Here is a 27,780-nt window from a genome sequence, read left to right as displayed (position 1 = left end):
ATATTAATATAGTTCAGTTTTATAGAGGACGCTGTTTACTGTCTATATAATTGCAAATATCTTGTGATCTTGCTCAGCAAAAACAGTAGGAGATAGGTATCAAAGCTGTGAATATGATGGCTTCTTCCCTCCCCATTACAGCTCAAAAAGGAAAGTTCTTGGAAGAAAGGACTCTGGAGAGGTTTCTGCAAGGAACAGATTGAGAGCTTCATCTAGTACTAGCAGCGTGTCTTCTAGTGCCAGCAACACATCACCTGCGGCTTCAACTAATGTTCCCCCTACAACTGGTGCAGCAAGCCCAGCAAGCAGCCAGCGATCTCCTGGGCTTATTTACAGGAATGCCAAAAAGTCCAACACATCTAATGAAGAATTCAAACTGTTGCTCCTGAAAAAGGGCAGCCGGTCTGATTCTAGCTACAGGATGTCAGCCACAGAGATACTAAAGAGCCCTATTTCACCCAAATCTCCTGGAGAACTAATTGGGGATGCTCTTCAAAATGCTGATGAGTCTCCCCAAGCCTCATCAAGTGCCGAGGCATTAGCTCCTCTCTCTCCTTCCACTCCGAGAATGAATGCAGAAGGGATTTCCTCAAAAAGCTTTCCAACATCAGCATCTTCAAGAGTGGGGCGGTCACGGGCACCGCCGGCAGCCAGCAGTAGCCGCTACAGTGTCCGCTGCAGACTGTACAACACCCCGATGCAAGCCATTTCCGAAGGAGAGACTGAGAATTCCGACGGGAGTCCTCATGATGATCGATCTTCTCAGAGTTCCACATAGGCTACACCTGGGCCAGAGCACACTTCTGACTGTTAAATGGGAGGACTCTGCAATCACTTGGCTCACCTGACTATAAAAGGCCAATTCTGTAGCAGTCAAATACCATGCAGGGCAATATTGATGCTTGAAAATGCTAAGGGTTGCTTAAGAGACTGGGAGATGAGAAGATGATCTGTAGCTATTTATTACTTCACATTTTTCTATAAGTAGAAATATACTAAATGGTTAACTTTCATTTCATTTGTCTTCATGTTTCTCATTGTCAATGTAGATTTACATTATCCAATTTTCAGAATTCCCTCTGCCCCTCCAAAGATGTCATTTAGGATCAAAAACATTACCTTCACTGTTGTGCTTCCCTAGGGAAAAAACATTAAATTGCTTGAGGAATTGGTATTTTTTTACATTAAAATGAACAGAAATAAAATTTAGAAGAAATGAACAAAACAGATGTACATATCCATATTTTTGATAAACATGTGTAAATAGAATTATCAGAGAGAAAATTGGTTGGTGGCAAACGATAACCTTGTTGAAAGACAAAAAAAAGGATTAAAAAAGGTACTGACTGTATTCTGTGAATACAATTTTAATATCAAACATAATTTACATATCTACCACTTGTAATTGAATAATGAAAGCCTCTAACACAAATTTAACCCGTTAATTTGGGAAAATCTGAATAAAATATTATTATAAGATTAATTTGATATTATCTGATCAATTTTCTTTCCAAAAGTGCTGTTCCAAACAAGCTAATTTCGAAGAGCAGCTTGTGGCAAGAGGCTTATTGGCAGGCACTACAAATACAAACTGTTTATAAACCAGATTTGCAGTTGAGGCTTCTCCCAATCCCCTGCCAAGAATCTAGAGAAGTGTAGTTAGTCAGACTGCAGTTGGTAAAATGAGAATAATATCAGTCTCTTAAATCAAGTTAATCCTATTTTCTCTTCCCAGACATCTTCCTCCCCATTGTATTTGGCAACCTATGGAGAGTGCAATTTATTTAGCAAGGAAGGCTCACAAAGATGATTCCCTCTGTGCGTTTTCCTTTGCATGTAAACAGCAAAATTCAGAAGCATGGGGGGGGGGGGGCTTAGCAGTCCAAAGGTTGCCCACACATGCCATAGAGATTCTTAGCCCCATTACACAACTACAACTCCAGGATTTCTTGGGGGAAGCCACATCTGTTAAACGGATTTAAGTTTCTAGTGCCTCCATAACCATAACAAGAGCAAGAACAATTGTTCGGGTAAAAAGCACACTTTAAATAGGAAAAGAAACACCTCCCCCTCTTCTAAATGCAAAATATGAGCTGTCAGACTTTACTCTGATGTTTGACACTTAATTTGAACAATGACTGTAAAGAGGGGGCAAGTATAAGGAAATGTTTTCATATTACTACTACTACTAGGCTGTTGGGTGACCTAGTCATAACCTGGTAATGTAAATCTTGAAACAAGATTAGTTTCATGTTCATAAAGTAAATAACTATTAAGCATGCAACAAATGCTCTTGATTCATCAATAAAATTGTGTAACAACTTTTCAGTGAAGCTTTGTGCGGACAACATTCATGCTACCTAAATATTTAGAAAATGACACTGTGAAAAAAATAGCTGAGAAATAGGTGTATGTATGCATACTTTATATAGCTTACTAAACTTGGAATGGGGAAGCTCTTTGGTCTATTATGCCAGCCACATACCGCTCAGTTTCTTTTGGTCCTGGCCTTACCAGAAATGCTTAACAGGGTGGGAATATATAGTGGGTGGGGTAGAAAAGGAATCCAAGCAAATACTTTGAATAAATGAAGGCAGGGAAACAAAAGCTGGATTACTTGAAGTTACTTGAATTTTCTTGTCGGAAAACTAGGAGCAAAAACAAATTGATATGAGATCAAGTACAACAGGGGTTTTAAAAAACACACACTCATATGCACAAAACAATGTCACTATTTTTAGAATAGAATATTTTCCATAGATGCATCAGTTTCCCCATTCCCCATAGACTCCAAAATCAAATAGACATTCAGGCCCAGTTTTCTAAAATGCAGTCCATTGATATTAACTGTGGAATACAAATGCAGGAAGGTTTCGTGCTGAGGGCAGTTTTAAGGAGGAATGTGTTGTGCAGGACAGATTGAATCAAATGGCAGAATTAAGTTGATAGTCACTAGTAAGTCTACAAGTAAGTTGGCTTCAAGCAGAAATAAGTTTTACTAGGAATTTAGAAGGGGTGGAAAGCAGAGGGAGGATTACTTTTTAGTTTGCTCATAAGGATAAGCTTAAATATATTGTTTGTACTGTAGTTGAAATGATCGAGCAAATAATAACATTCAAAATTAGTCACAAATTGTTGAAGTTCATCTTCATCAGGGGCTCGTGAAAAATAATACAAGGTTTTCTTTTTTTAGGTTTTCTTATAGTCCTCCAGTGTGGCAAAAGATGAATGGTAAGCATGTGTGTAAAAAGACTAGTGAGAACAGGAAATCACTGGCCCAATTCTAAAATTTGCCATGCTGGCAAAAAGATTTAGGATGGGCCATCTGCACTTCTGAGCCAGTATGTTGTCACTAACTGTGACAACATTCTGGCACACTGCAGAGATGTTATGGAGGCGGAGTAGGTAGATACGCTGGGGCAGACATTTAGGATCTGGACTGCTATAAGCAAAACCTAACCTAAATGTTTGGTAGGGATGTGTAATAGAGAGGTGTTAGTATTACAAGCAAGTCTAATGGTGCAATCCTATGCATGTTGTCTCAGAAGTAAGTCCCATAAAGTTAAATGGGACTTACTCCCAGGAAATGTATTCAGGATTGCAACCTAATAGAGCTACTAAACAAGCTCTAAAAAGTGGTCAAAAAGCAAGTGAAGTAGAAAGCATTAGTGGGTTGACAAGATTCATGTAGTTTTAAAAAAAGAAAAGAACAATATAATAAATTTGATATGGGAGGTACAAGTGCCATATGAGGCCACTTTTCAATTACTGCCAGAGTACCCTTACAAACAACTGATGCTAAGACAACTGAGTCTTAACTCTTGGTGCTAACAATGGAGCATCACCAATGGCATTGCTTCAGTGTCACAGGCAGAAATATCACCACCACATGTTTAGGATCCAAGTGCCAAATTCATTTGTTTAAAAAATGCTAATGTGTTTTATAGCAAAACTGTTATAGAAAACAGCTGAATTGGTTTCTCCAAGATGTCAGTCTTGTAGGTGCCATCCACAGTGCACTGAGGCTGGTGAACGCCTTCATTGTGGATAACACTCCAAGGCATTTAATGATTTCGTATTGATACCACAGAGAGCTATATAAATATAGAGAGATATATTTAAAAAAAAGTACATGCAACTTGAATTAGAAGGCAGTGAAACACCTTCTTATGTAATGCTCACAAAACTATCATATAAAAAACTTATTTTGTTTACTCAAAAATCTATGACAAAGTGTTTCTATTTTCTATTTATCAGATTAAAAGCCCAAATGAATATGGATTGTAAATCCACTTTAAAATATATATATTGGCAAACAACCCCTGATTCAGCAATAGATGGTTGGCAAATGGAACTCTGCTGCCCACAAGGGTTGCTCCCATTAGAACTGAGGATGGGGCATAACTTTATGCACACAGCGATGCCCTTTCATTGACGTTAATGGGAATAACCAGCAATAGCTCCTTGCCTGTGTATGAGTGCATAGATCTCTGGACCAGGGTGACAAAATTTGGAGATAAAAACAACCTAAATTGACAATCTTATGCACACTTTCCTGAGAGCCTGCCCCATTGAATGCAGTGGGACTTACTTCCAAGTAAACATGCATAGGATTGTGCTCACAAGTAGTGTCTTCAGAGCCCTCAAAACACATCCCATCTTGAAACAGGGTATAAACACATAAGTAATTTGTGAGCCATCATTCCAACTTGCAATTATGTTGTTTGCACTGATGTTACAAGAATGGTTTTTGAAGTTATGCAGCTGTTTGATCTTTTCTTTCAATAACATTTTTTCTTTCCTATTTTAATATTGTGGCAGCATAGAGAATATGGATTAGCTGAAGCAAATAAAGCATATGTTTGCATTTGCCAAAGGTCACTGATAGAGTGCATTTGCTGCAATTGTGGCAGATTTAGAGAAATACTGTAGGTTATGACTTAAAAGTTAAAAAAAAAACCAATTAAGAAGGTTACAGTGTAACTATTTTGGTACTATCACCAGTTCATGCTGGCAGAAGAGACAATGGTTTATGGACTTGCATCCATTTTGTATTTTTGTAATATTTGTAAATATGAACTTTTTAAATTGTTGCAAAGATGGTTTCTTTTGTAAAATGTTTTCAAAGTTTACATTAAATCCAAGCCTTTGTATATTTTAGAGCTGTGCAACACTTTAAGTCTTGTATTTATTTTTAGTAAAAACAGTGACAGTTTCATTGTGAACCCCCTCTCTAAAATGTGTCAGAAAAGTTTGATTATCTAGGAAGTGTGTATAGAAATGGCAAATAAACGTGACTGCAATTAAACTGCTCCATTCTCTTCGCTTCACTGCAATCAATGCAAGAGCCGCACTGCTGGGTCAGCCCAAAGGTCTGCCTGACCCAACATCCCCTTTCCTACCACAGCCAACCAAATGTCTCTGGGAAGCTCACAAACAGAGGCATGAAAGCAACAGTCGTTCCTTACAGTTGCTCCTTACCAGATTGTGCTTCAAATGTATGCCTCTTCTAAATCCGGAAGTAGACTACAGCTCTCCTGATCTATCGCCAACAGTAAGTCATATAGTGCAATCCTCTGTATGTCTGCTCTGAAGTAAGCTCCATCCATTGAATCATAGAATCATAGAGTTGGAAGAGACCACAAGGGCCATCGAGTCCAACCCCCTGCCAAGCAGGAAACACCATCAGAGCCATTGCCGCCAAGTACATGAGAACATGATTGCAGGAGACTCCTCCAAGGATTTGTCTAATCCCCTTTTAAAGCCACCTAAACTATAGGCCAGGGATAGCCAATGTGGTGGTGTCCTCCAGATGTTAGACTACAACTCCCACCATCCCTCCCCATTGGTTATGCTGGCTGGGGCTGGTGGGTATTGTAGTCCAAAACTTCTTGGGGGAACCACATTGGCTACTCTTGCTATAGGTCATCATAATCTATTGTGGCACCAGATTCCACAAATTCATTATGCATTGTTCAGATTTCATCTTTGCTCAGTATTATAATGTAGAAGTTTTGGATTAGGACCATTAGATGCAAGTTAAAATCCCAACTCGTCCACAAAGCATTTCTAACAGATACATGCTAGAAACAATAAAATTAAGCAGAGGGTAAAGTTACACAAGTGTTCAACCACCAATAGCAGAGCCCCAGCTTCATACCACTTGCACACACCATCACCTTTATTATTCTGAATTTACTATTGCTATACCCAACCCTGAGCACTTGTGATATCGAACAAAACAAAAAAATCAAACTAAAACACCAAAACCAGTTTCTTAAAATCTATTTTACTCAAATTTTATTTTGTCCTTTTGTACCATTCCAAGTAAAATGGTCCACTTCCAGGGTATATGCAATCATATGAATGTTTAGTCAGACTCAGAAGCCTCACTGTCTTCAACAGGCCTTACTAAACATGCAGTGCCTTTTGTGCTGTTAAGGCTAGCTATGGTCAAAAAGTTTGAAATCTAGATTTTAGGGCTTTCACTGCTACAAATAATCTCTGAAAGAAAGCCCCACATCGGTTCCCATAGTTTCCCTTTTATGTCTGTCTTGTCAGGAATCAAAAACAAAATCAAATTGTGATCAAAAATACTTTTTCGCAGAATCAGCACATTTCAATCTTCTGTTGTTGGTAAATGCTAAATAGTAGAAATTATCTATGTGTCTTATATGTATATGTAAAAATATTTAATGCACCTACAGTCTACAAAATTGATCCAAAACTTTGTGTTCCATTATTTCAGTTAATGGAGTTGGGTCATAGGCTCACACAAAAGTTCCACTAAGATTTTTGTAACTTACACCATTTGTTTATTCTCATTAAAAAATATTCATAGGCTGCCTTTATGAGCAGAACTTTCTCATGGGAGCTTACACACAAATTAAAATATAACTTTATAAACAGTAATAAGATGATATACAATACCAAACTACCAATACAACCACAACATTACTAAAACCAGTAGCTATTGGTACACATCTGGCCCAGAAATAAAATACAGTTTTAACAAAATACATCAAACAGCACACAATAATATGCAACTTACCGACTCTCTGTAGGTAAGCCAGGGAGAAGTGGGTTTTCAAGGCCTTCCTGAAAATCGAAAGTATAGTAACTTTATGGAGCTCAGCTGGAAGTGAGCTCTGTACTCCCGAGGAAAGAAATACAGGGCAGGAAATAACATTGCTATTGTTGACCTCATACCTAGTTTTGCATGACTTGCCCAGAGCATGAGACAAAAAATAATAATGAAAGAACCTTCCAGGCTAGTTTGAGTTCTAGACCTCATTTCAGCCCCAAAAGTAGAATATTGATAACGACTGATAATTCAGTGTTAGAAACTATATATCTAAGCTAACTGCCAAGTGGCACCTTAAACCTGGGTTACGGTCGCCACAATGGAACGTCTAGGTGCCTTTTTTTGCAGTGGGATTTATTATTATTCATTTCTATACTCTGGTTTCTCTTCAGATCGTATAAATCTTTCGCCTTCGATAACTTAACAAACGTGTGGGGTCTTTTATGTACAGTGGTACCTCGGGTTAAGTACTTAATTCGTTCCGGAGGTCCGTTCTTAACCTGAAACTGTTCTTAATCTGAAGCGCCACTTTAGCTAATGGGGCCTCCTGCTGCTGCTGCACCGCCGGAGCCAGATTTCTGTTCTCATCCTGAAGCAAAGTTCTTAACCTGACGCACTATTTCTGGGTTAGTGGAGTCTGTAACCTGAAGCATATGTAACCTTACATACGCTTCAGGTTACATACGCTTCAGGTTAAGAACAGTTTCAGGTTAAGGACCTCCGGAACGAATTAAGTATTTAACCTGAGGTACCACTGTACTATGGGAAGGAGGATACTTGAAAAGAACTCCCAACATACACACACACCAGGGAATCTTATTTTACCATTTTGAATGTAATTACTTATGAAAATTGCAGGTGGCAAGCACTAGCTTAAAAGAGGCACATTTCCTAACTCAGGGAAGTCTCTCGTATGATAATGTCTACCACAACATCTGAAAACAGTGAGAGCGCACTTCATGGACTGTAAGTATTTGCTTTTAGGCAAGCAACTTGGGGAGCCCATTCACCTGCAACTCACATAATCAAGGTACTGGTTTCTTTCATTCCTTGAATCCCTCTGCAATCCTCACAACCGAACCAAGTGAGAGCGAGGGAACAGCGGCGCTGCCAGCGACGGCTGCATGTGCCGCAGAAAACAGCCTGTTGAACGTGCGCTTGCCGTCACCACATCCTGAAATCTCGTGGGGTGGGAGAGGCGACGGAGGGAAGGGCGCTCTCTCAAGGCCGTTTCCCGCAAACGCTGTAAGGGACAGGCGAAGGCACCACCTCAGCGCGCCCTCCCTCGGCCGCCCGTTTGCCAGACGCGCCCAAGTCCCTACTGCGCAGCCGCAAGGATAACCGAAACTGTTTTGTGCCTCACGTCGCTGCAGCCGCTTCCGCGTCCCGACTCCGGGTCTGTTCCGTCGCTGGCCCTCGCCGCGTCTTGACCGTCCGCAGCTCCCAGCCCCTCCTCCTCTCTTTCGGCACCATGTCTGCCAAAGGTAAGAAGCTAGAAACGGACAGGAGCCCACCCGCCGCCTGGTCGCATGCGCAAACAAGGAACGTTTCCGACGGCTGGACGCGCAAACGGCCGTTGCTCAAGCAGCCGACCGTTCGCGAGGTGCCACCTCCGTGTTGATCTCCTATTGGCCCGCTTCGTGCTCAGCGGCGCTGCTATTGTGCAGCGCGCTTGTCTGTCAGCGTTACGTCGGCGCTTGTGCGGGGGGGGGGGAGTAACCAAGACTGCTTGAGATTAACGGGCGGGGGAAACGAGGCCAGGCTTGAGGAGATTTCTTTGGCGGGCGAATAAAACCTTATTGAACTGAGGAGATAATGAAAGCTCGGTATCTTGGTGAGCGCGGAGTGTGGGGAGGACGCGGGCGCCCACCTTCTGTAGCTGTGCTACGCGAAGGAACTGAGCATGTACGAAAATGCTTGCCTCGCCAGTGCGCGTGCGTTGCCGTTGAAGCACACCGGGAAGCCGTTTGCACGGCAGGTGGCTCGTGGAAGCCGTTCTCGTGCGGAGGGGGCGGGGAGACGCGGGTCTGTTCCCCCCTGTGCTCGATGGGGCACAAGACTGCAGCCACCCTGAGCGGGCTTACGCGTGTTTCCTCAGAAATGAGCATCGCTCAGTTGTGTGTACAATGGCAGCGCGGTCGTCCATCTAAACTTTAGATTAAAGCTGAGAGTAAAAGGGCCGTTCTGACTGCGCAGACGGTGCCGGATTTACGTATAAACTAATAAACGAGCTATAGTTTAGGGCCCCACTCTCTTGGGGGCCCCCAAAAAATTTAAAAGGAAAAAAAAACCTGGATGCACATACCCAAAATATAAGATAAAAAAAAAAAACCCTACATACAGCAACAGTGTTTTGTGTTGTGTAGGCTCCTAACTGTTGTGTGCAAATGGCTTTAGATACCTATTAGGTCCATAAATTACCATATAGCATATATTCAACACAAAAAAACAGCGACAATTTGTTGTTGACAAAGGACAGCTGGACATATAAAGGGCCCGTTACCTTCAGTAGCTTAGCGCCTCAACAAACCTAAAATCAGCCCTGTGCTCAGAACAGCAGCTTCCTGAGAGTTGTGGAAATTATACCTTTGTGGTGTGCTTAGTTTTCCTATAACTTTGTAAGGTGTCTTTGAAAACAAGAATGGAAAGGTGAAATGATTCCATCCAAAGGTGCTTAATTTTTTCCCTTTCATTTCCAAACTGTTATTTCAAACAATTATTTAAACAAATAAGATAAAATGAGGACATCCAGACAGTATCCCAAAGAGCCAGTGGTGGGAGTTCATACCAAGAAATTGTCTCACACCCATGTTGAACACAAAAGTTAAAACATAGTGGTTACTGTGATCACATTTTAAAAAATGAATAAGTATTAGGCCATGTATTGTCATTCTAACACCAGAAACAAGGCAGCTGCATGGACCTGCTTTGCAGCATAAAAAATAAAGTGTCTGGGTGTGGGTATGTGTTTAGTACACACATTTTTCCCTTTAAAAAAGGGGGTTTCCCCCGCAAAAGCATTGAATGGAGCCATATTGAATGGTACAGCTGTCATCTTTGTTCTGATGTCTTTTTCTTTGGCTGTCATTGATCCTTGGGTTTTGTGTCCTTAAAAGAGGTACACTTATTCTTGTGGTAAAATTTAAGTGCTTCATACCTAATGATAGGGTACTGTAAGTCTTAGCATCCAATAAGACATTTCATTAACTCCTATTTTATGTATCCAGGTCAAACTAGGATTCTGTGCTTTGCTCAATAGATTGGTGAGAGTGGGGGGAATCTACTCAGGAGACAATTAGGAGCATAATTGGGCAAGCACATGCATGTGCTTTGCATAATCTAAAAGTCAAATGAACACATCATCCTTTCCAATATGACCACTGGAAAGTCTTGTTTTTGTTTTTTTGCCCGAAGCCTCCCTCCTAAAATAAAAAGGGAGACAAGGGAAAAGTGAAGCAAGCACAGCTCTAATAGGTGCAAAGTGAAATGTACCCCAAACAATTAATAAGGAAGTAAATGAGTGATGCAAGACCTGGGTCCAATCCACAATCCAGCATTCCCTCCACCAAGTACAGTACAGTGCTGGTTCTTGGGTTTGTGTGATGCACACAATGCATTTGGTTTTGTGTGATGCACACAACTTCTGCCCCTTTATTTTGTGATATTTCAGGCTACTTTTCAGATGAACTTATTGTATTGTTATTTTACTGTGCGTTTCCATATGAATCAGCTGCACACTATTATTGCTATTATAACTGTGAGTCTCTTCAAACCTGCAAAACAGGTTCACTACACTTCCCCCCTGCCCCACCTCATCTTTACTCTTTAACCTCGGGTGAATGAGAATTAATCTGTGGGAATGAAGTTTTATTCTCGGTGACTGGATGGTCATAACTGCTTGGGAGGAGCGGTACTTATCAATGTGCAGCTGTGCTTAATTTGAAAGACATTTTCTCTAGACCTTCACTTTCTATGTGGAAAGTGGAGGTTTGTGATTGTAGTACAAGTCAACCGAATCCCTCCATTAACTTGAATGGGGGGGGGGGAGAGAAGGCGGCTTTATTTACGTTATGTTAAATTATAAAGTAAAGTAGACATAAAATCTACTATATGGTTCAATAAAAGGCTTTTATTGTAGATACATTGGTCTGTTGGGCTTATACAGAGAAGTGTAAACTACTGTACTTAATAGCATCTAATTCATCTCCCCTGCTGTGTACATGTTTTAGGCTATATTGCAGTGCACACTGAAGATGATGACAACACTGTAATAATTGATGATTCAGAAATGGAAGATACAGAAAATGGACCTGAAACTCAAGGGAAGTGTGATGGTCGCTATGTAACTCATCTTACATATGGTAATTATGTTTAATTTCATTTTGAAAGATGATTATGACTTTTCATATAGGGGGTTCAGCGATGTTATCTAGGGAAGCATAATTTTTGTCTGGCCTTGGTACTGTAGCCAAGCCAAAACTTGTGACCTCCAGATTTCTACCCTTCCAGTGCCAGATTTGAAATCTTACCCACAGTGAATCAAATTTTCTGGAAATACTTTTTTAATGTAGCATTCTATGAGAAGACTAATTAATTGGGATAGTGAGGTATAAAACTAAATTAAATCTTTCTTGAGTGGTATCTAAGGCATTATTAAGACACTGCCTAACTTACATTTTTAGAAGGTAATGAAGATTTATTGGATATAGAGGAGCAAGCTGGATCACAGGAAAATCTTTCAACAAGTGCGCCAAGGCTCAGTCGCAATCCAGAACGAATGGAATTAGTTTATTTACGTAAAAGGCGCCGACTTGCATCCTCTCTAACGGGGGTAAGTATATTCCAATAAATTACTTGTACAGTGGTACCTCAGATTAAGAACTTAATTCGGGTCACAGAGATTCTAGGGTTTTAGGGGTTGTTTTTTAAGTAGACTGCAAAAGACTGAAATCAGCTTATCCCAGCATTAAAATACAGTGGACGCTCGGGTTGCGAACGTGATCCGTGCAGGATGCACATTCGCAACCCGCAGTGGCACGTCTGCGCATGCGCGGATTGCAATTTGGCGCTTCTGCACATGCACAACCTCCAAACCCCGGAAGTAACCCGTTCCGGTACTTCTGGGTTTCAGCGGTCTGTAACCCAAAAAAACGCAACCTGAAGGGTCTGTAACCCGAGGTATGACTGTATAAACTTTTATCAAATAACTGACACAAAAATATAAGAATTCAAACTGTTTCTATAAGCCCTGCTTACTGTCTTTCTATGAACTATTAGCAGTATCTGTGGAGCACATTGATCGTTTCCATGTAATGAATTTCTTATCCACAGCGTGGCACCAGCGTTCTGTTTTTCTTAACAAAACTTAGTATGGATTAAAATAATTTCTCTTAGTCAGCCCACGGAACAATAGTAACAAATGATTATAAGTGCAATATCAGTTATAATTTATGTTATTTATATTCTTTATTTCAATATTTTTATTAGATGAGAGCCAAAGAGACTGAATATGAAGATGGAGATGTTATTTATGAATACGACCCTGATGAATGTGTATGTATACTTCCAAAAATAATTTATAGCCTCTCTGTAGGAGGAACTGCGCAAATTAAATATTGCTTTCTTTTAAATTTGAGAGCTTTATTTTATCATTTTTGTTTCCAATTATTCCTGTGACTAGGGTTACATTTTCATTGTCTTTACACTAGGGGAGTGTTGTATCTGAAGCTTCATGTGCAGCAGATCAGCAGAAAACTCTTATGGAGGTCCTTAATTATTGTCAGGTACTGTACCATCCTTCATTGTTTGTTTGAGAAGCCATTTGTCATGGATAGGGAATGTGTGGCCCTCCAAATGTCATTACACCCTCACCATTGGCTGAGATAGACAGGAGTTTAAGTCCAGCAACTTCTGGTTCTCCACCCTTGCTTTTATAAGTTCTTCCAAAACAAGAAGTCTGTTTAGGTACCGGTTTCCTGGTCTTCTCCCTTGAGTTCCAGCTGGCTTTGAATCTCTCTTACAATCTGACATAAATAAATGTATGTTTGCAGGCCATGTATGATGCCATTCTGAAACTGGATGAGAAGTTTGACAGCCTTCATCGCAAGGTCTCAGAAATGCAACACACCCGGTTAAAGCCTTTATTTTTAAAACCAGTGAGTATTAAATTGCTGTAGTTGCAATTAGTTTTTGTTGATGTTTTGTTAATTTTCTAATTGTCTTTAATGGTGTTTTTCTTATTGTGTTTCATGGTGATTTAAAAATGGCATTAAGCCTCTAATCTGGCCATGCACTAGAGCAGGAATGGGCCAGCATAGCCAATGGTCAGGGGTGATTGGAGCTGTAGTCTAACAGTATCTCTAGGGCACAGGTCCCCCATCCCTGTGCGTCCCTAACCCTGTAGCAGAGGCACATAACTGTGTACAGCTTGGGATAGCACAGTACATCTAACAGGGCCCAAGTTTGGTTTCTATTACAATGCAAGATTGTGTATATAGTAATAAGAAAACATTGCACAAAAACATAAACCTAATGTTTGCATACAAAAGGCTAGCCTATATTGCATAACTTTTTTCAAAGTTGCTGAAATAACTTTATATAGCTTGAGCTACAAATACAGTGGTACCTCGGGTTACATACGCTTCAGGTTACAAACGCTTCAGGTTACAGACTCCGCTAACCCAGAAATAGTGCTTCAGGTTAAGAACTTTGCTTCAGAATGAGAACAGAAATCATGTTCCTGCGGCATGGCAGCAGCAGGAGGCCCCATTAGCTAAAGTGGTGCTTCAGGTTAAGAACAGTTTCAGGTTAAGAACAGACCTTCAGAACTAATTAAGTACTTAACTCGAGGTACCACTGTAGACTATGATTAAGATGGCTAACAAAACATGATGCAAAACAAATCTGAACATATAAATTCAGTTCCATTCAAAGCACAGCATTTGAGTACTCCTGCCTCCAGTATGTGCTTACCTGATAATCTCCACTTTTTCAAATGGGGCTAATGCCAAGCAGTGTGGCAAATTGGAGTGTTTGCTCAATGTTTTTCTCTCCTTTTCAGAGGCCACTTAGGTTTACGTACAGAAGTCCTAGAAATCTCTCACCTGGAAAAATCAGAATCCAGAAGGCAGAAAGAAAGCCAAGTCAGATCTTACCCCCTGGGAATGGATGTCAGAGCCAACCCATGAAGGTTAAGCTACAAAGAGCTCCTATTTTGACCAGATCTGCGGTTAAGCCAGTTCCACACACCCTTCAACCTGAATCACAGCCCCCTGTGCACAGGCAGAGTCCACCACTTCCTACAATTGTTTCCACCCGTTCACTGTGTCCCCCATTCAACATGGCTAGTGACATGCCTAATATTCCTTCACAAACCAATCTAGCAAACTTAGCCAACGAAAGCTCTGTTACTGTGGCAGCTTTGGCAATAGCCTCACCAGTGGTGTCATCAGTAGCATCTACACCACCAGCAGCTAATTTGGAGAGAAACAATAGGACAGTGACTAACAGAACTTCACCTGGAAGTAGAAGTATTCGTAATGAGCCACCCTCATCATATTCTGTTTCTGCCAGTTCAGCAGTTGCCTCTAGTCGTTTATTGAATGCACCAGTTACAGCTAATAAGATGTGTGTCCTTCCTTCACAAGCTAGTCTTTCAACTACACAAGCTAGTCTTTCAACTACTGATGGTCCAGCTCAGGTAGAATCTTCAGCTGTACCCTCACCAGTGATATTACCTGAAACCAGTTTGGAGAGAAAAAAAATGTTGGTAACTTACAGAACTTCAACCGGTGGTACAGATATTAGTAATGAGGTACCCTCTTCTTCTTCTATGAGTCATAATTTTGGTGAGTTACAGTTTTCATAAGAATAATGTGTTTAGCTCTTAATTCCTTCTTTAATTCCACTCTTTTGCATGCACAGGGATTCTTCCATTAAACTGAAAAGGTAGCCACCCACTGTTTTTCATAGCACCAACGTTCTGCTTTCTCACTTCCTGCTCCATAAAGGCAAAAGGCATCCCTATTGTACCTGCCCTTTGGTGGAGGCGTCACAAGGGCATAATGGCAGGTTGTATTTTCATAGCAGCCACTATCCTCCAACCATTTCCCTGTCCATCACTCAGCCTGGCACTGTTTTAAAAGGTGCTTCTGTGTTGCATCCTTTTCCTTTTCTTTTTTTATTGAGTGTTATTCTTTTGACTGAATATTTAGGAGACTTTCCCTACAGCTCACTGAAGTTTGCAACCAGACTTTGCAAGGATGCTTAGCATTACTATCTGGGTAGAAATATTACTGCACTACTGTAATTTGTGAAAAGAGCAGGGATGGGGAAGTTCGTGAGCTGCAGGAGAAGGGGTAAGGAGTCTGTGGCCCATTCCCAGTCTCTTAATCATGGTTAAGAAATTAGAAAAATTGTGTCTTTAATGAACCGGGGGGGGGGGGCGGGCCTTCCAAACACGTGAACCATGTCTGTGAAATGTTAGAAGCCCAGAATGGCACTTTGGAGGACTTGCAGTGGGTGCAGTGCAATTTTGTTTTAATACTCTTCTAATATTTTCCTTTATCTAGAGTTCATTGGTGATCCAAAGCGGAATGTGAAGGTCCTTGGCAACTATTTGATGAAAGCATGGCAAAAGACCGTGCCAAAGTATGCTGCGCGCTACTTGGTCCGGGTTTTGTTCCCAAAAGAAACATTGCTATGCAGTGTTATGGGTACAAGGGCTCGAGGACGCAGGACACTAGACCCAAACAAGGTCGCTGCAATCAGAGGTATGTCACGCAGTAGCAGAGCAAGGTGGGGGCAGTCTACCCTGGGTGTCACCCCTGAGAGGGGTGACATCACCGTGAACGGCGCCCCCCAGGACGCTCACTGCCGTCTGATGTCACACTGGTTTAAGAGAAGGGGTTAGATTTTCAACCCTTGGTAGTTCCTTAGGCCAGAACTACATAATAAGACTCAGACAGGGTTTCCAGTTTTATGTTTCCTCCCAATATTTAGATAGAGTAGAACAGTAGGTAGGAAGTAGCCAAGAAGAAAAGTGCTTAATCATTTCCCTGCCAGTTCTCATCCACAGTTCCTTCTCTCTCAAGTGGTTTTCTCCTTTTCCCTCCAGCTGCCTAGAATAACAGAAAGAAATATGGCTAGGAGACATGGAAAGGGGGAGAATCAGTGAATAGGAGAATGTTTAAACACCACCCTCATTGGGCACTTTTTCTCCTCTGTAGACATTCTTTCCCTAATGTTGCCTTTATGATTATACTTGCAAGTATTAAAAAAACTGCATGTTTTCATACATTCACACACAAAAATGGCAGTTCCTATTGCGACTGGAGCAAACAAATTTGCCTGATGGTATACATGCACTTAATTCAGTTCAGATGAAATATGGTTTTCTTTGCTTTCTGAAATATTCTTAACATATTTTACTACCTTGTCGCCTTTGTCTGGTTATAATCAGGTAATCAATATTTTCATAAATATTTCAATTTACACAAGCTCTCAAAATGGATATTCTCATGGGCTCTCACTTATGGGGTGCCTCAGGGTTCTGTCTTCTCCCCCATGCTTTTCAACATCTACATGCAGCCGCTGGGAGAGATCATCAGGGGGTTTGGACTGGGTGTCCATCAATATGCGGATGATACCCAGCTCTACCTCTCTTTCAAATCAGAACCAGTGAAGGTGGTGAAGGTCCTGTGTGAGTGTCTGGAGGCAGTTGGAGGATGGATGGCAGCTAACAGATTGAGGTTAAATCCTGACAATACAGAAGTACTGTTTTTGGAGGACAGGAGGCGGGCTGGTGTGGAGGACTTCCTGGTTCTAAATGGGGTAACTGTGCCCCTGAAGGTCTAGGTGTGCAGCCTGGGAGTCATTTTGGATTCGCAGCTGTCCATGGAGGCGCAGGTCAATTCTGTGTCCAGGGCAGCTGTTTACCAGCTCCACCTGGTACGCAGGCTGAGACCCTATCTGCCCGCGGACTGTCTCGCCAGAGTGGTGCATGCTCTGGTTATCTTTCTCTTGGACTACTGCAATGCGCTCTACGTGGAGCTACCTTTGAAGGTGACCCGGAAACTACAACTAATCCAGAATGCGTCAGCTAGACTGGTGACTGGGAGCGGCCACCGAGACCACATAACACCAGTCTTGAAAGACCTACATTGGCTCCCAGTACGTTTCTGAGCACAATTCAAATGTTGGTGCGGACCTTTAAAGCCCTAAACGGCCTCGCTCCAGTATACCTGAAGGAGCATCTCCACCCCCATCGTTCTACCCGGACACTGAGATCCAGCGCCGAGGGCCTTCTGGCAGTTCCTTCACTGCGATAAGCCAAGTTACAGGGAATCAGGCAGAGGGCCTTCTTGGTAGTGGCACCCACCCTGTGGAACGCCCTCCCACCAGATGTCATAGAGAGCAACTACTACCAGACTTTTAGAAGACATCTGAAGGCAGCCCTGTTTAGGGAAGGTTTTAATGTTTGATGGATTACTGTATTTTAGTATTTTGTTGGAAGCCACCCAAAGTGGCTTGGGGAAGCCCAGCCAGATGGACGGGGTATTATTATTATTATTATTATTATTAAATGGTTTGTTTAAAACAGAAGCACGATGTTTCATAGTAACATAAGTGTGCTTTTAAAAATAATAATTTGTTTTTGAATGCAGAATTTCTTGCTGCTTATTTCCCAAGTTATGATCTAAGTGAGCGTGGGAAAGACTGGAAAACCTGTATTACAAATGTGAATGCAATGATCCGCTGCTTACGTTATGAAAGCAAAACAAGTCCAGTAAGTTCTTTCTTTGTGTTGACGCCTCTATAAACACATCCTAGCCCAGACTGCATTTCTCTGAAAGCAATTATTTTAAGTTTGAAATCAGAAGTTAATAATAAACACTGAAACCCAGAAAGTATTAAGGATGTTTCAGGCTCATTGATACAAAATATTTATAGATATCTAGTTACTGAAGTAGTGATTCACGGCCATTGCTCCGAATGTTTCAAATTGAATAGAGAATTTACAGAAGAATGCCTACCTCTTTTGCTACTGTGTCAGTGGACTCCTTCAACTGCTATTGCCAAGAGCAAAAATAACATAGCTTACTCAATTGAAAATACTATGAAATAAAGTAATAGACAATATTGTTCTTGCTTTAATTCATTTAAGTTTCTTCCTTATGATATTTGTAGAAGTTTATTACTGCATTTTTACATTAGTTATGGAAATATTCCTCCCTGCTACATTGCTTCCTAGATCACTGAGGGAAAAGAGAAAGCTCCTGAAGCTCCAGACACATCCATGTGTGTAGATTTAATTGATATCGAGGAAGAGAGTGACATCAATTCTCAAACCAGTTCAATATCAAACCAGCTTCAAAATTCAACAGGGGATAATAATAAAAACACACCTTCTTCCAGTGAACCGCCTTCTTTAGAGCCAATGGGTAAGCTGCTGAACCTTCATTTTCCATGTCAGAACTGTGCAAGCCATATGCAGTATGCAAACACTGTAAACCAGTCCTCCAGACATTTAAAAACCTGCATTTCCCCCCTTGTCTGTCTAAGAGGGAAAGAATGGGGGTGGGGTGATCCAGCAGCTTGCAGAGCATAGTAGTGGCTGGTGGGTTATACCTAGCTGGGTAGCTCACAAGTTAAATTAGACTTTTAGCAGTCTGACTGATAAATCTTCCTTCATTTTTCCCCTGCTTCAGTTTAGACTGAGCATGCAGACATGGGTTTGTTTTAGTTATCTACTTTAGGCATTTCAGAAATATAGAATTATGAGGAATCTGCTCATTGTAGACACAGAACTCTTCATTTTTAATCAGTTTTGAAAACAAACATGAAATCATTCCACTTAGAACAAAACAGGATAGTTAGATTTCTAAGCTTTTTAGATGGTCCCTGCATTCAGGCTGACAATCTTAGGGCTGACATTTGTCAACCATTCTTGAGCCATTCTGCTTAAAGAACAGGGTTTGAAATCTTTTTCATAATAATAATAATAATAATAATAATAATAATAAAAATACCTCCTCTCTAGCACACCTTGGGAACCCATCAAGGAATGTCCAGTTGCCCTTTTCAGTTATTTTTGCAGCCAAGGGAAAAACTCGGCCAGAACTTTCAGCACGCTACCTGATACGTCATCTGTTCACAGAGAATATCCTGATAAAAAGCAATGTGTATGGCAACCTGGACCGTGGCACACATCCGCTGGACTGCAACAAAATAAATGCTCTTAGAGGTCAGTAACGTTTCCAATAGGAGAGATGCAGAGTGCAGTCCTAAAGGCAATTTAACGGGAGAGTAACCCCTATGGAACTCAGTGCAATTTGGTTCCGAACAGACATTATATAGGACTGAGCTGTCAGGCTGTGAAATATTCAAATATTTATAAATGGCTCTTTAAAAAGATATATCAGGGTGGTATGCAAAATATAATAAAATCAGCAAATGTATCCATAAGATTTAAAACATCAAGAGATACTGGTTGGTGAAAAAGAAATTCATATTGTGGAGCTCTGTCTAAACAAGACCTCTTTCAGAATATGTCTAAAAGGAGGCAGGGAAGCTTCCTGCCAAACCTCTACTTGTAGGGCATTCCACAGCAGCGTCTGCCACTTTCAAGGTTTGGTCTTTATTGCATAGGCCAACCAAATCTCAGGCCAACCCACCAGAAGTGCCCCATCAAGAGATTTCAGTGATCAAGGTGGAATTGTTACAATAATGGCAGCATCGAAATTGCTGCAGTGTCAAGTGACTTTATCCTCAAAATAATGGACCAAATGGTCAAAGCAGGCCTCCAAATGCCCGTCCCCACCAGCCCATGAGACCAGATTCCAGATGGTCTGTAAGAGCTCTGCTGGATGATTACTAGAGGCTGTGAAGTAGGAATCATAGACGTGGAAGAGACCACAAGGGCCATCGAGTCCAACCCCCAAGCAGGAAACACCATCAGAGCACTCCTGACATATGGTTGTCAAGCCTCTGCTTAAAGACCTCCAAAGAAGGAGACTCCACCACACTCCTTGGCAGCAAATTCCACTGTCGAACAGCTCTTACTGTCAGGAAGTTCTTCCTAATGTTTAGGTGGAATCTTCTTTCTTGTAGTTTGGATCCATTGTTCCGTGTCCGCTTCTCTGGAGCAGCAGAAAACAACCTTTCTCCCTCCTCTATGTGACATCCTTTTATATATTTGAACATGGCTATCATATCACCCCTTAACCTCCTCTTCTCCAGGCTAAACATGCTTCTTTTCTTCCCTTATTGCCACACGGTAGGTCTGATTATGCGCCCTAATCTGTGCTCAGTCAGCTTTGGAGTGAGTTCTGTGCCACCATCTTCCATCCTGTTTCATCACACGCTACTCCCTAGGATACCAGGGCTCCACAGCACCAGGGGAGCAATCATGTTGATGAGGCTCTTCCAAAAGGCATTTACTGCTCATTAGTAGGATTCCTGATTTAGTAGTTGCTTGTCAGAAGCAGTTATGGGTACTGTAGCATTCTCTTCAAAGTAGGATGCCTTTAATTTGCCTAATCTGAACAGTGTATAACTCAATACTTACTAAGCAATATAAAACTTGAATAAACAATAATTTGTAACTTGCTTTTTTTTTATTAGACTTTCTGCAAGAGACTTACCCATCTTTTGAGCTGAAGGAAACTGGATATGACTGGAAAGCATGTGTTGCAGCTATAAACAGCACAATTCGCAGCCTGAGATTTGACCATAAAAAGGCCTCATCTGGAGTCCAAAGCAAAGTGTCAGCTAAACCACCTCCATTGTCACAAAGTTCAAAATGTTCCCTGTGAAACCCTGTTGCAGTATAACAATATAAAAGCAACTTTCTAATCTGTCAGCCATAACTGTGTTAGATGTAGCCTCTGCTGCAGTCACAGTGGACTTTTTTCAAGATGTGGTACAATAGTTTATTTTCAGTAGCTGTCAACTGGAGAGTTTTAGTATTCTTAACAAGATGAAATTTAGTAGATCAGAGTAAGAATTTTGTTTCTATCTTGTGTCAGTGATGCTTCTGTCTGCTGTAGAGGATGACAGGCATTAAGGAAACTCGTTCTCAATGCACAGTGTCTTCTGCTGAGAAATGCTATTCCTAAGACAAATTACCTGCAAATGATGTGTGCGTGTTAGTTACACTGGACATGGGTTACAAGGTAGAATACAGTGTTGAGCCTGAGGGAGTGGTAGCAGATATCCACAACTGAATAAAGGACCAAAAAATGCTAACTTCTTTTTCCTGGTACCAAAAACTGGTTCCCCCCACCCTTTAGCTTCACCAGTCGTGAACTGGCAGGACGAAGGGGAGAAGGAAGAGGATCCCAGCAAGGGGTGTAGCTGGGATGGGGACACACTGGGGCAAGCAGGGGGTGGGGAAAGAAGTATTCACAGGGTGACAGAGAGGATGCACAGGTCAGTGCACAGGAACCAGCAGAGGAACCCCTGTCTCCCTGAACACTGGGCTCTGAGTGGGAGTGGCACTCTAGGAGGCTGAGGCAGGCAAGGGCCTATAGCTCACTAGCTGGCCAAGTGGAGCTTGCTAGCTCTGGGAGGAAGTGTATGATTCCTCAGCTGGAGTAGTCTTTGAACAGGTGAGGGTCACATGCGTCATCAAGCCCAGATGCTGCAATCAGCATGCAAAGTACAAAAGGGAAGCAAAGCTGAGGGGCTGTGTCTGTTCAGCAGCCCACGTTGATGGGCCTTGGCTTGGATGCTCCTGGACGTCTACAGGACTGTGCTTTGGGTTTGACTCTGGACTGTATCCTGACTGCTGGACTTCAGACTTGACTACTTGGATTGACATCTGGACTGTGTTTCCTGACTTTTGGACTTTGCTTGACCCCAGGACTTTGGACTTGACGTGCTAACTTGCTGCCAGGTAGGCCAGGGGTTTAGGACATCACCTCGCATTTGAATTTGATGTACGGATGATAGCTAGGCACATATTTTTGATAAAGTAGAACATTTTTATTGTGGGTTTCAGTTCTCGTTTAGAATAGGTTTTGTCTGACATTTCTGCATAAATATTCTGGAATATTTATTATAAACTAGAAATGGGTTTTCTTCCTTTTTGTTTTTTTTTTTTTTTTAAATAATTTTTATTGGGTTTTTACATTTTATAACAACAGACACACACACAAAGACAAAGACAAACAAACACACAAATACAATTACATACCCTAAGTTTCTTTACCCACTTTCATTGACTTCCCCCCACCCCCTCCTCTTACATCCCAATTCCAAAATTAATTCAGCAAGTTCTTACCTAACCTCTTAAAGATATTCACATTGCTTTTAAAAATTAAAATCTTTTGTTTATCTATATTCAACTATCCAATTCTCTTATAATCATTAATTTCTTTTTTTTTTAAGGTCGATCTAACTTCCCCTTCACAAATTTTCCCTTTATTATATTAATTATAGGTCACATTGACCAAGTAAAACAAAACATAACATTTTATAATTCTATTCTCTCCCCCCCCTGCCCCGGTTTCTGTCCCTTCCTAGACAAATGTCCAGAAAACAAACAAAAAATATTTCTAGCCCGGATTCCTCACGTCCGAGGCGTCTGATTCTCTGTCAGTCCCTCTCTGCCAGCTATATTGGTAGTCCTCTTTGATGGTCCTAAGACCCCGAAGGAGTTCAGTCAGAGTCAGATCATATTTTCTTTCATTCAGAATATTGAAGAGTGTTTGCTGCGAAAGACCATCTAGTTTTCCATACTCAAGAGAAAAGTCCCAATCATATTGCTTTGTTCTTTCTAGTTTTAATATTCCAAGTACTCCAGGGGCTTCTCTCTTCTTCTTTCTCATCTTTCGCAGGTCTGTAATCCAGAGGTCTTCTTGCTCATACTCTAACGCTGCAGATTTCTGGTTGATATTTTCCACTTGTAGTGTCTGAACTCCTTCTTTTTTCTCTGTCAATTCCAAAGGCATCTCTTCCTGCTCAGCTGCAGAATTTTTATCGTACATCTCCTTTGTGCATTCAGCAGAGTTGTTTGTTTCAGGATTCAAGGTCATAAAAACTTTACTCAGAGCCATACTCTGCTCCTGCAGGATTCCCACGAGAAAAAACATTTTTTCTATCTCCGCCAGTAATTTTCCCTCTGCAGCCATTGTAATGTCACTAATTCCCCCTAGGGGGCTTTCAGTTATTTAGTAGTCCTTTTCCAATAATCTGTTACTTTGTTATTATCAATACTTTGTTTCCAATCGCCTCAGTCCAAATGTATCAGCTTTAATTCCAAGAGTTATTAAATAGCAAAATTCTTTACTTTGTCCGCCCGTTTGACAGCTTCTTTGACAGCTGTCAAACTCCTTTCACTTCTTCCTCCGGGACCCCAAAAGGACACTCCCGGGTTTTTTGGGGGGGATACACACAAAGTTCCAAATTCCCTTTCTCTCCAGCACAAAGATCTTGTTCTATCAAATTTGTGAGAAACTTTTAAATCATCAAAACAGTATTCATTCCGCCTTAATTCTCCGTTCCTTGCTTTGAAACGTCTATAAGTAGAGGGGGTGCGGACTTCCCTTTAACACATCCCCCGATCGTGCCGAATTCACAGGATAAAATTTTTAAAGTCCAAATTCCACTACTCACGGGTCCTTTGTTATCCAGTCCAAATTTTGGGAAGAAAGTCAGCGCTCTCCGGCCATGGCTTGCGGCTTCGCTCTACTGAGGTAGCGGTCTACTCTCAGCACCACGCCACTCTCCGTACCCTCTCCGCAGCCTTTAAAAAGGCTCTTCGTGGGTCGGGGAGGGCGCTTAAGGTGCCCACCGAGTCACCAAGTCCGCAGGCTTCCGCGCCTGCGGTTTCTGAGGGTCCCCGTGTCGCCGGCACGGCAAGACCCGTCCTCAGCAGAGCCGATTCCCTCCGGAGCTCGGAGGGAATCCGCCATTAGCCGTTCGCGCTAACCCGGAAGTCCGGGTTTTCTTCCTTTTTGTCTAATATAGCTCCAAGCTATTGCTTTCCAAGTTACAATCACCTGTCTCTATCTTTTTCTTTTTTTGTTATGTTGTTTACATTTAACACCTGGTAGTTTTATTTGATCATATTATGCAAACCAGCTCAGTTGAATGTGTACCATCTTTTTGGATTATTTGGAGAAGTTTATATTTCAGTTTGCTGCTTGAGGCCTAAACTCATAGTTGCATTTACAGCCTCAGCTGTGCACCTAATTTTGCTGCAATAGCATTCACTTGTGAAGCCCTTCTATTTATTTAGGTATTTCAGACACTAGATCTGAAATTTCTAGAGGCTGGATCTTTTTCCTGGCTCTTACGAATCATGATAGGCCCCTTTGTCCCTATCAGAGAAGCTATAACTGGAGGTCAGCCACATGACTCTAGAACTGGTTTTTAGAGTGTGTCCATTAACTGGTTTTTAGAGTGTGCCCTTTATATATTTACAGTTCTTTGTCCCAATTTGCAAGCTTCATGTTCTACCTGAAAATAGAATGGCAGGGCTGGGAATCTGAGTTATGATCAATGGCCATGTCCCTGCCCATCCAGTTCTAGAAGTTGTTGGTGCCTACTTACTATGTTTGGAGTTTTCTGTTTAAAAGCTAGTGACACAAAATACCAAACTGAGGAAGCCAAGCCCTTCATAATTCCCCTTTTCAGATTAAAATAATTGGTCTCAAATGCATTATGACAACATTATACAATCATTGGTCCTTATGTGATATTTAATACAATGCAAGAATGATGTACAGGCAACTCTCCATTTACATAGGGGTTACATTCTGGGGCTCTACATTTAAGTGAAATCATGTCTATTGAGAACACCATTGAAAAAGCCTGCAAACATCCTCTAAAGCTCTGGAAACCCTTGGAAAAACCCAGCAGCACTTACCAGATTCGCCAAACTCAACGACAATTGCTCTGTCCAAACTTCCTTTACCTTGAATTTTGACCAGGAGTATCCGTAGCTGGAATATCAAAACATTTCCAGCTTGCTATGATGTTACAAGGACATTGAGACATATAATGTATATAAAACAATATCCTGGTAAACACATTGTTTAATGTGCTAATGTATTATCCAGTAACAAAATGACAAAATTATTTTTTCCCCAGAGCAGGATAAGGGTTTGGGTTAGTCCTCTCCAAAATATAGGGGACAATTTCTGTCCCCCCCCCCCACCTTCCATTTCTGAATGATGTGCCTGAGTCCACTTATTTGTAAAAAGTAAGACCATTTGTGTGTGTACACATATGTATTTGGGAGCTAGGTATCACTGGAAAATGTACAATACTGCTATAACAGAATTGTCATCAATCTTAAAAACTCAAGATAGTAAAACAGCCGCAGCTGGAGAGCAGAAGAATATACCGGCTATATTCCCATGCTCTACTATAGTAAAACTGTACAAAAGCAACACACCCTGATAGTAATCATTCCCAGTTGAGCTATAACCAAGGCAACTGAAAATCTATTTTAAAAATGTATTGGCAGACAGAAACAACATAGTGCTAGGAGAGATGCTGGCTTTTTGGTTCATAAATTAGAAGTTCACAATTTAATCCTTTTTAAAAAGTTTTTATTTATTACACAACTTATACTGCCCATATAACTGAGTCTTTAGGCAATTTTGCTGACCATCAAAATGCAATATAAATATTATGCTGTGAAAAAAATCACTTTTTAAAATATGTTTAGTAGAACAGGTTTTTGGTTTAGATGTATGTGAATGTGGGGTCATGGAAGGGTGACATTTGAAAATGCTAAATATCTGTTGCTGGTTGACAGTACCTGAGTCTGGTCTGGGGAAACTTGGTGAGGTTTAATCCTGAGAATAGTGAATTAGACTTTTGACTGGCTTATTGGACAGAAATTCTTGATCATTCATTGGACAGAATAGGTAGTCTGATGAAGGCAGGGAAATAGTATGCCTGTCAAATCAGATTGAAGGATAGGCTGGCTGAGACATAAATAGACCTATTCTACTACTGTTGGGAAGCAGACCAGAGATTAGATGAGAGGATGACTAAAGAGAGGGAGATTGGAGGGGGGTGTCCTGGAGAAGAACTGAGCAGGAAGCCTAGAGCAGCTGGAAGAAGTTATCCGGGCAGGAAATACTGTCTGCCCCTGCTATTTTTCTAGAAAAAGAGGTGCCAGAACTCACCATGAACTCCCTTGTTCTTATAATGGCAGTGGTGCCCACCTGAGAGGTGACGGAGCTGTGTTCCGGCAAGTTCCAGCTGAAAAAAAAGCCCTGTTGTCTGCCCCCAAATCTGCTAAATTGTCTGCTAAATCATTAGCAGTGAAGTCATATAAGGGGATTAAATAGTAAGTTAAATTTGCAGTTTGGTTTTGGCCCTCTCATATTTACTTCAACATCCAATCACTGTGATTGGAGTGCACTGGGAAATAATTCAGAGTGACTTAAAGCTAGACCTGTCTGTCAAAACAAATGATTTCCAACCCTCTCCCCAAACCTTTCTACCTGTCCCATCTCCTCTCTAAAGCTCTGGATATTTTCCCAATGAGCTTGATTTCATTTTTCAGAATAAAAGAGAGAGAGAGAAATGGTTTAGCTTCATGGAAAAACTGAGTCAATAGAGTGACTTGGAAGGTTAGGCACTTCTTGATAGCATGATCAATGGCATGAACTAACTCAGTAATGTGAAAGGCTGCCCTGAATTACACCAATTCACATTATACAGTATAGAGTACACACATAGCCAACGCACATTCCCTACATTTACTAAATGGTGTCTAAAAGAATAGCTTAAAAAGAAATCTGAATTTAAAACAAACTAGCACGATCAAGTCTTAATCTATTAAAACTGAGTCGGGACCAAACATTGAACTAAAAGCAGTTTTTCTCCATAGAAAAGGACCATTGGAGGAAATAGTTGACTTGTGCAGTTAAGGCTTGAAAGTGACACAATAAGTCATATATTGAATTTATTATTATGGACTTCCTACCAGAGCCAGGGATTAGTAAATCATCATAGGTGTTAAGAGACAGAACAAGCTATCTTGTATATCCCCAGGATCAGCCACAGAACCCATGTGGATAATCTTAAATCTGCTTTATGCTCCTCTAACAACCCAGGCTCTGTAGTGCAGTTACAGCAGGACATCTCTTAGCAAATATGTGCCTTTTATTCTGAAACTGTCAAAAAGGAGCAAAGAAGCTGATCACACAAAAACGAAGCCCAGGATGTTAATGAAGTCCAAAACAGCACCAAAACCACTATCTGTAAGTTTCCTATCTCAGAGGAATCTCTTTTAAGATTTTGGGATGAAAAGCAAAGTGGAATTTTTGATAACTGGGACACTAAAAAGAAAATGAAGGAAGGGGGAGGATTTCCAATGAAAGTCAAGCCACTGGGATTTAAATGCACTATGCAGCCATTATAAGCCAGATGCCTGAGCTGCTTGCCTTCAGAAATTTGATTTTAATCCAGAAGGTTTTACAGGTGTAAAATTAACCTCAGGAGGCTTTTAGCATTGTTCTTCAACAGCACAGCAGAACAAAACATATGGTGCATGAGAAGGAAAAATACAGAAAGCTTTGGGACCTCAATCCAGCACCAGTATATTTATTAAAACTTAGCACTGTTCAGAGTTAAGGCTGCTTGAATCTGTCAATTTCAGTTTTTCTCAGTTTTCCAAGCTTAAATTCAGTTCAGTTCACTATATTTCCTGCCTCCGTTGGCTTAAAAAA

General features: G+C 41.1%; 2 protein-coding genes across 10 annotated transcripts in view; both read left to right on the top strand.

Moving 5' to 3' along the window:
- NHS (NHS actin remodeling regulator) overlaps window positions 1-5,308 on the top strand; it is a 240,124-nt gene extending 234,816 nt beyond the window's left edge. For all 5 annotated transcript variants that reach the window (XM_081859044.1, XM_081859043.1, XM_081859046.1 and 2 more), the window contains one exon: window positions 142-5,308. In XM_081859044.1, the coding sequence (XP_081715170.1) occupies window positions 142-778 (637 nt within the window). In that variant the 3' untranslated portion in view covers window positions 779-5,308. The remainder of the gene's footprint in view (window positions 1-141) is intronic.
- A 3,140-nt stretch (window positions 5,309-8,448) lies between these two features.
- On the top strand, window positions 8,449-20,952 carry BEND2 (BEN domain containing 2). 5 transcript variants are annotated; one of them, XM_081859081.1, is made up of 12 exons: window positions 8,449-8,568; window positions 11,314-11,445; window positions 11,767-11,915; window positions 12,572-12,637; window positions 12,793-12,867; window positions 13,135-13,239; window positions 14,145-14,931; window positions 15,655-15,855; window positions 17,749-17,870; window positions 18,336-18,525; window positions 19,125-19,328; window positions 20,708-20,952. In XM_081859081.1, exons 1-12 carry the CDS (start codon window positions 8,556-8,558, stop codon window positions 20,896-20,898), a joined length of 2,235 nt encoding a protein of 744 aa, XP_081715207.1. In that variant the 5' UTR covers window positions 8,449-8,555; the 3' UTR covers window positions 20,899-20,952. The 5 variants fall into 5 exon arrangements, with proteins under 5 accessions (XP_081715207.1, XP_081715209.1, XP_081715205.1 ...); XM_081859083.1 differs by lacking the exon at window positions 8,449-8,568 and adding an exon at window positions 8,628-8,918 and having other exon boundaries at window positions 19,242-19,328; XM_081859079.1 differs by lacking the exon at window positions 8,449-8,568 and adding an exon at window positions 8,633-8,918.
- Window positions 20,953-27,780: the final 6,828 nt, after the last annotated feature.

The sequence above is a fragment of the Podarcis erhardii genome (genome assembly GCF_964252035.2).
Source record: "Podarcis erhardii genome assembly, chromosome: 4".
In the NCBI taxonomy this organism is placed as follows: Eukaryota; Metazoa; Chordata; class Lepidosauria; order Squamata; family Lacertidae; genus Podarcis; species Podarcis erhardii.
This window is presented reverse-complemented; position numbering and strand designations above follow the sequence as displayed.

Excerpts from the sequence above, each read along its gene's own strand:
- BEND2 (XM_081859079.1), top strand. Across the intron at positions 11,916-12,571 it reads TTGCATCCTCTCTAACGGGG|ATGAGAGCCAAAGAGACTGA; the intron begins GTAAGTATATTC and ends TATTTTTATTAG. Across the intron at positions 15,856-17,748 it reads CAAGGTCGCTGCAATCAGAG|AATTTCTTGCTGCTTATTTC; the intron begins GTATGTCACGCA and ends TTTTGAATGCAG.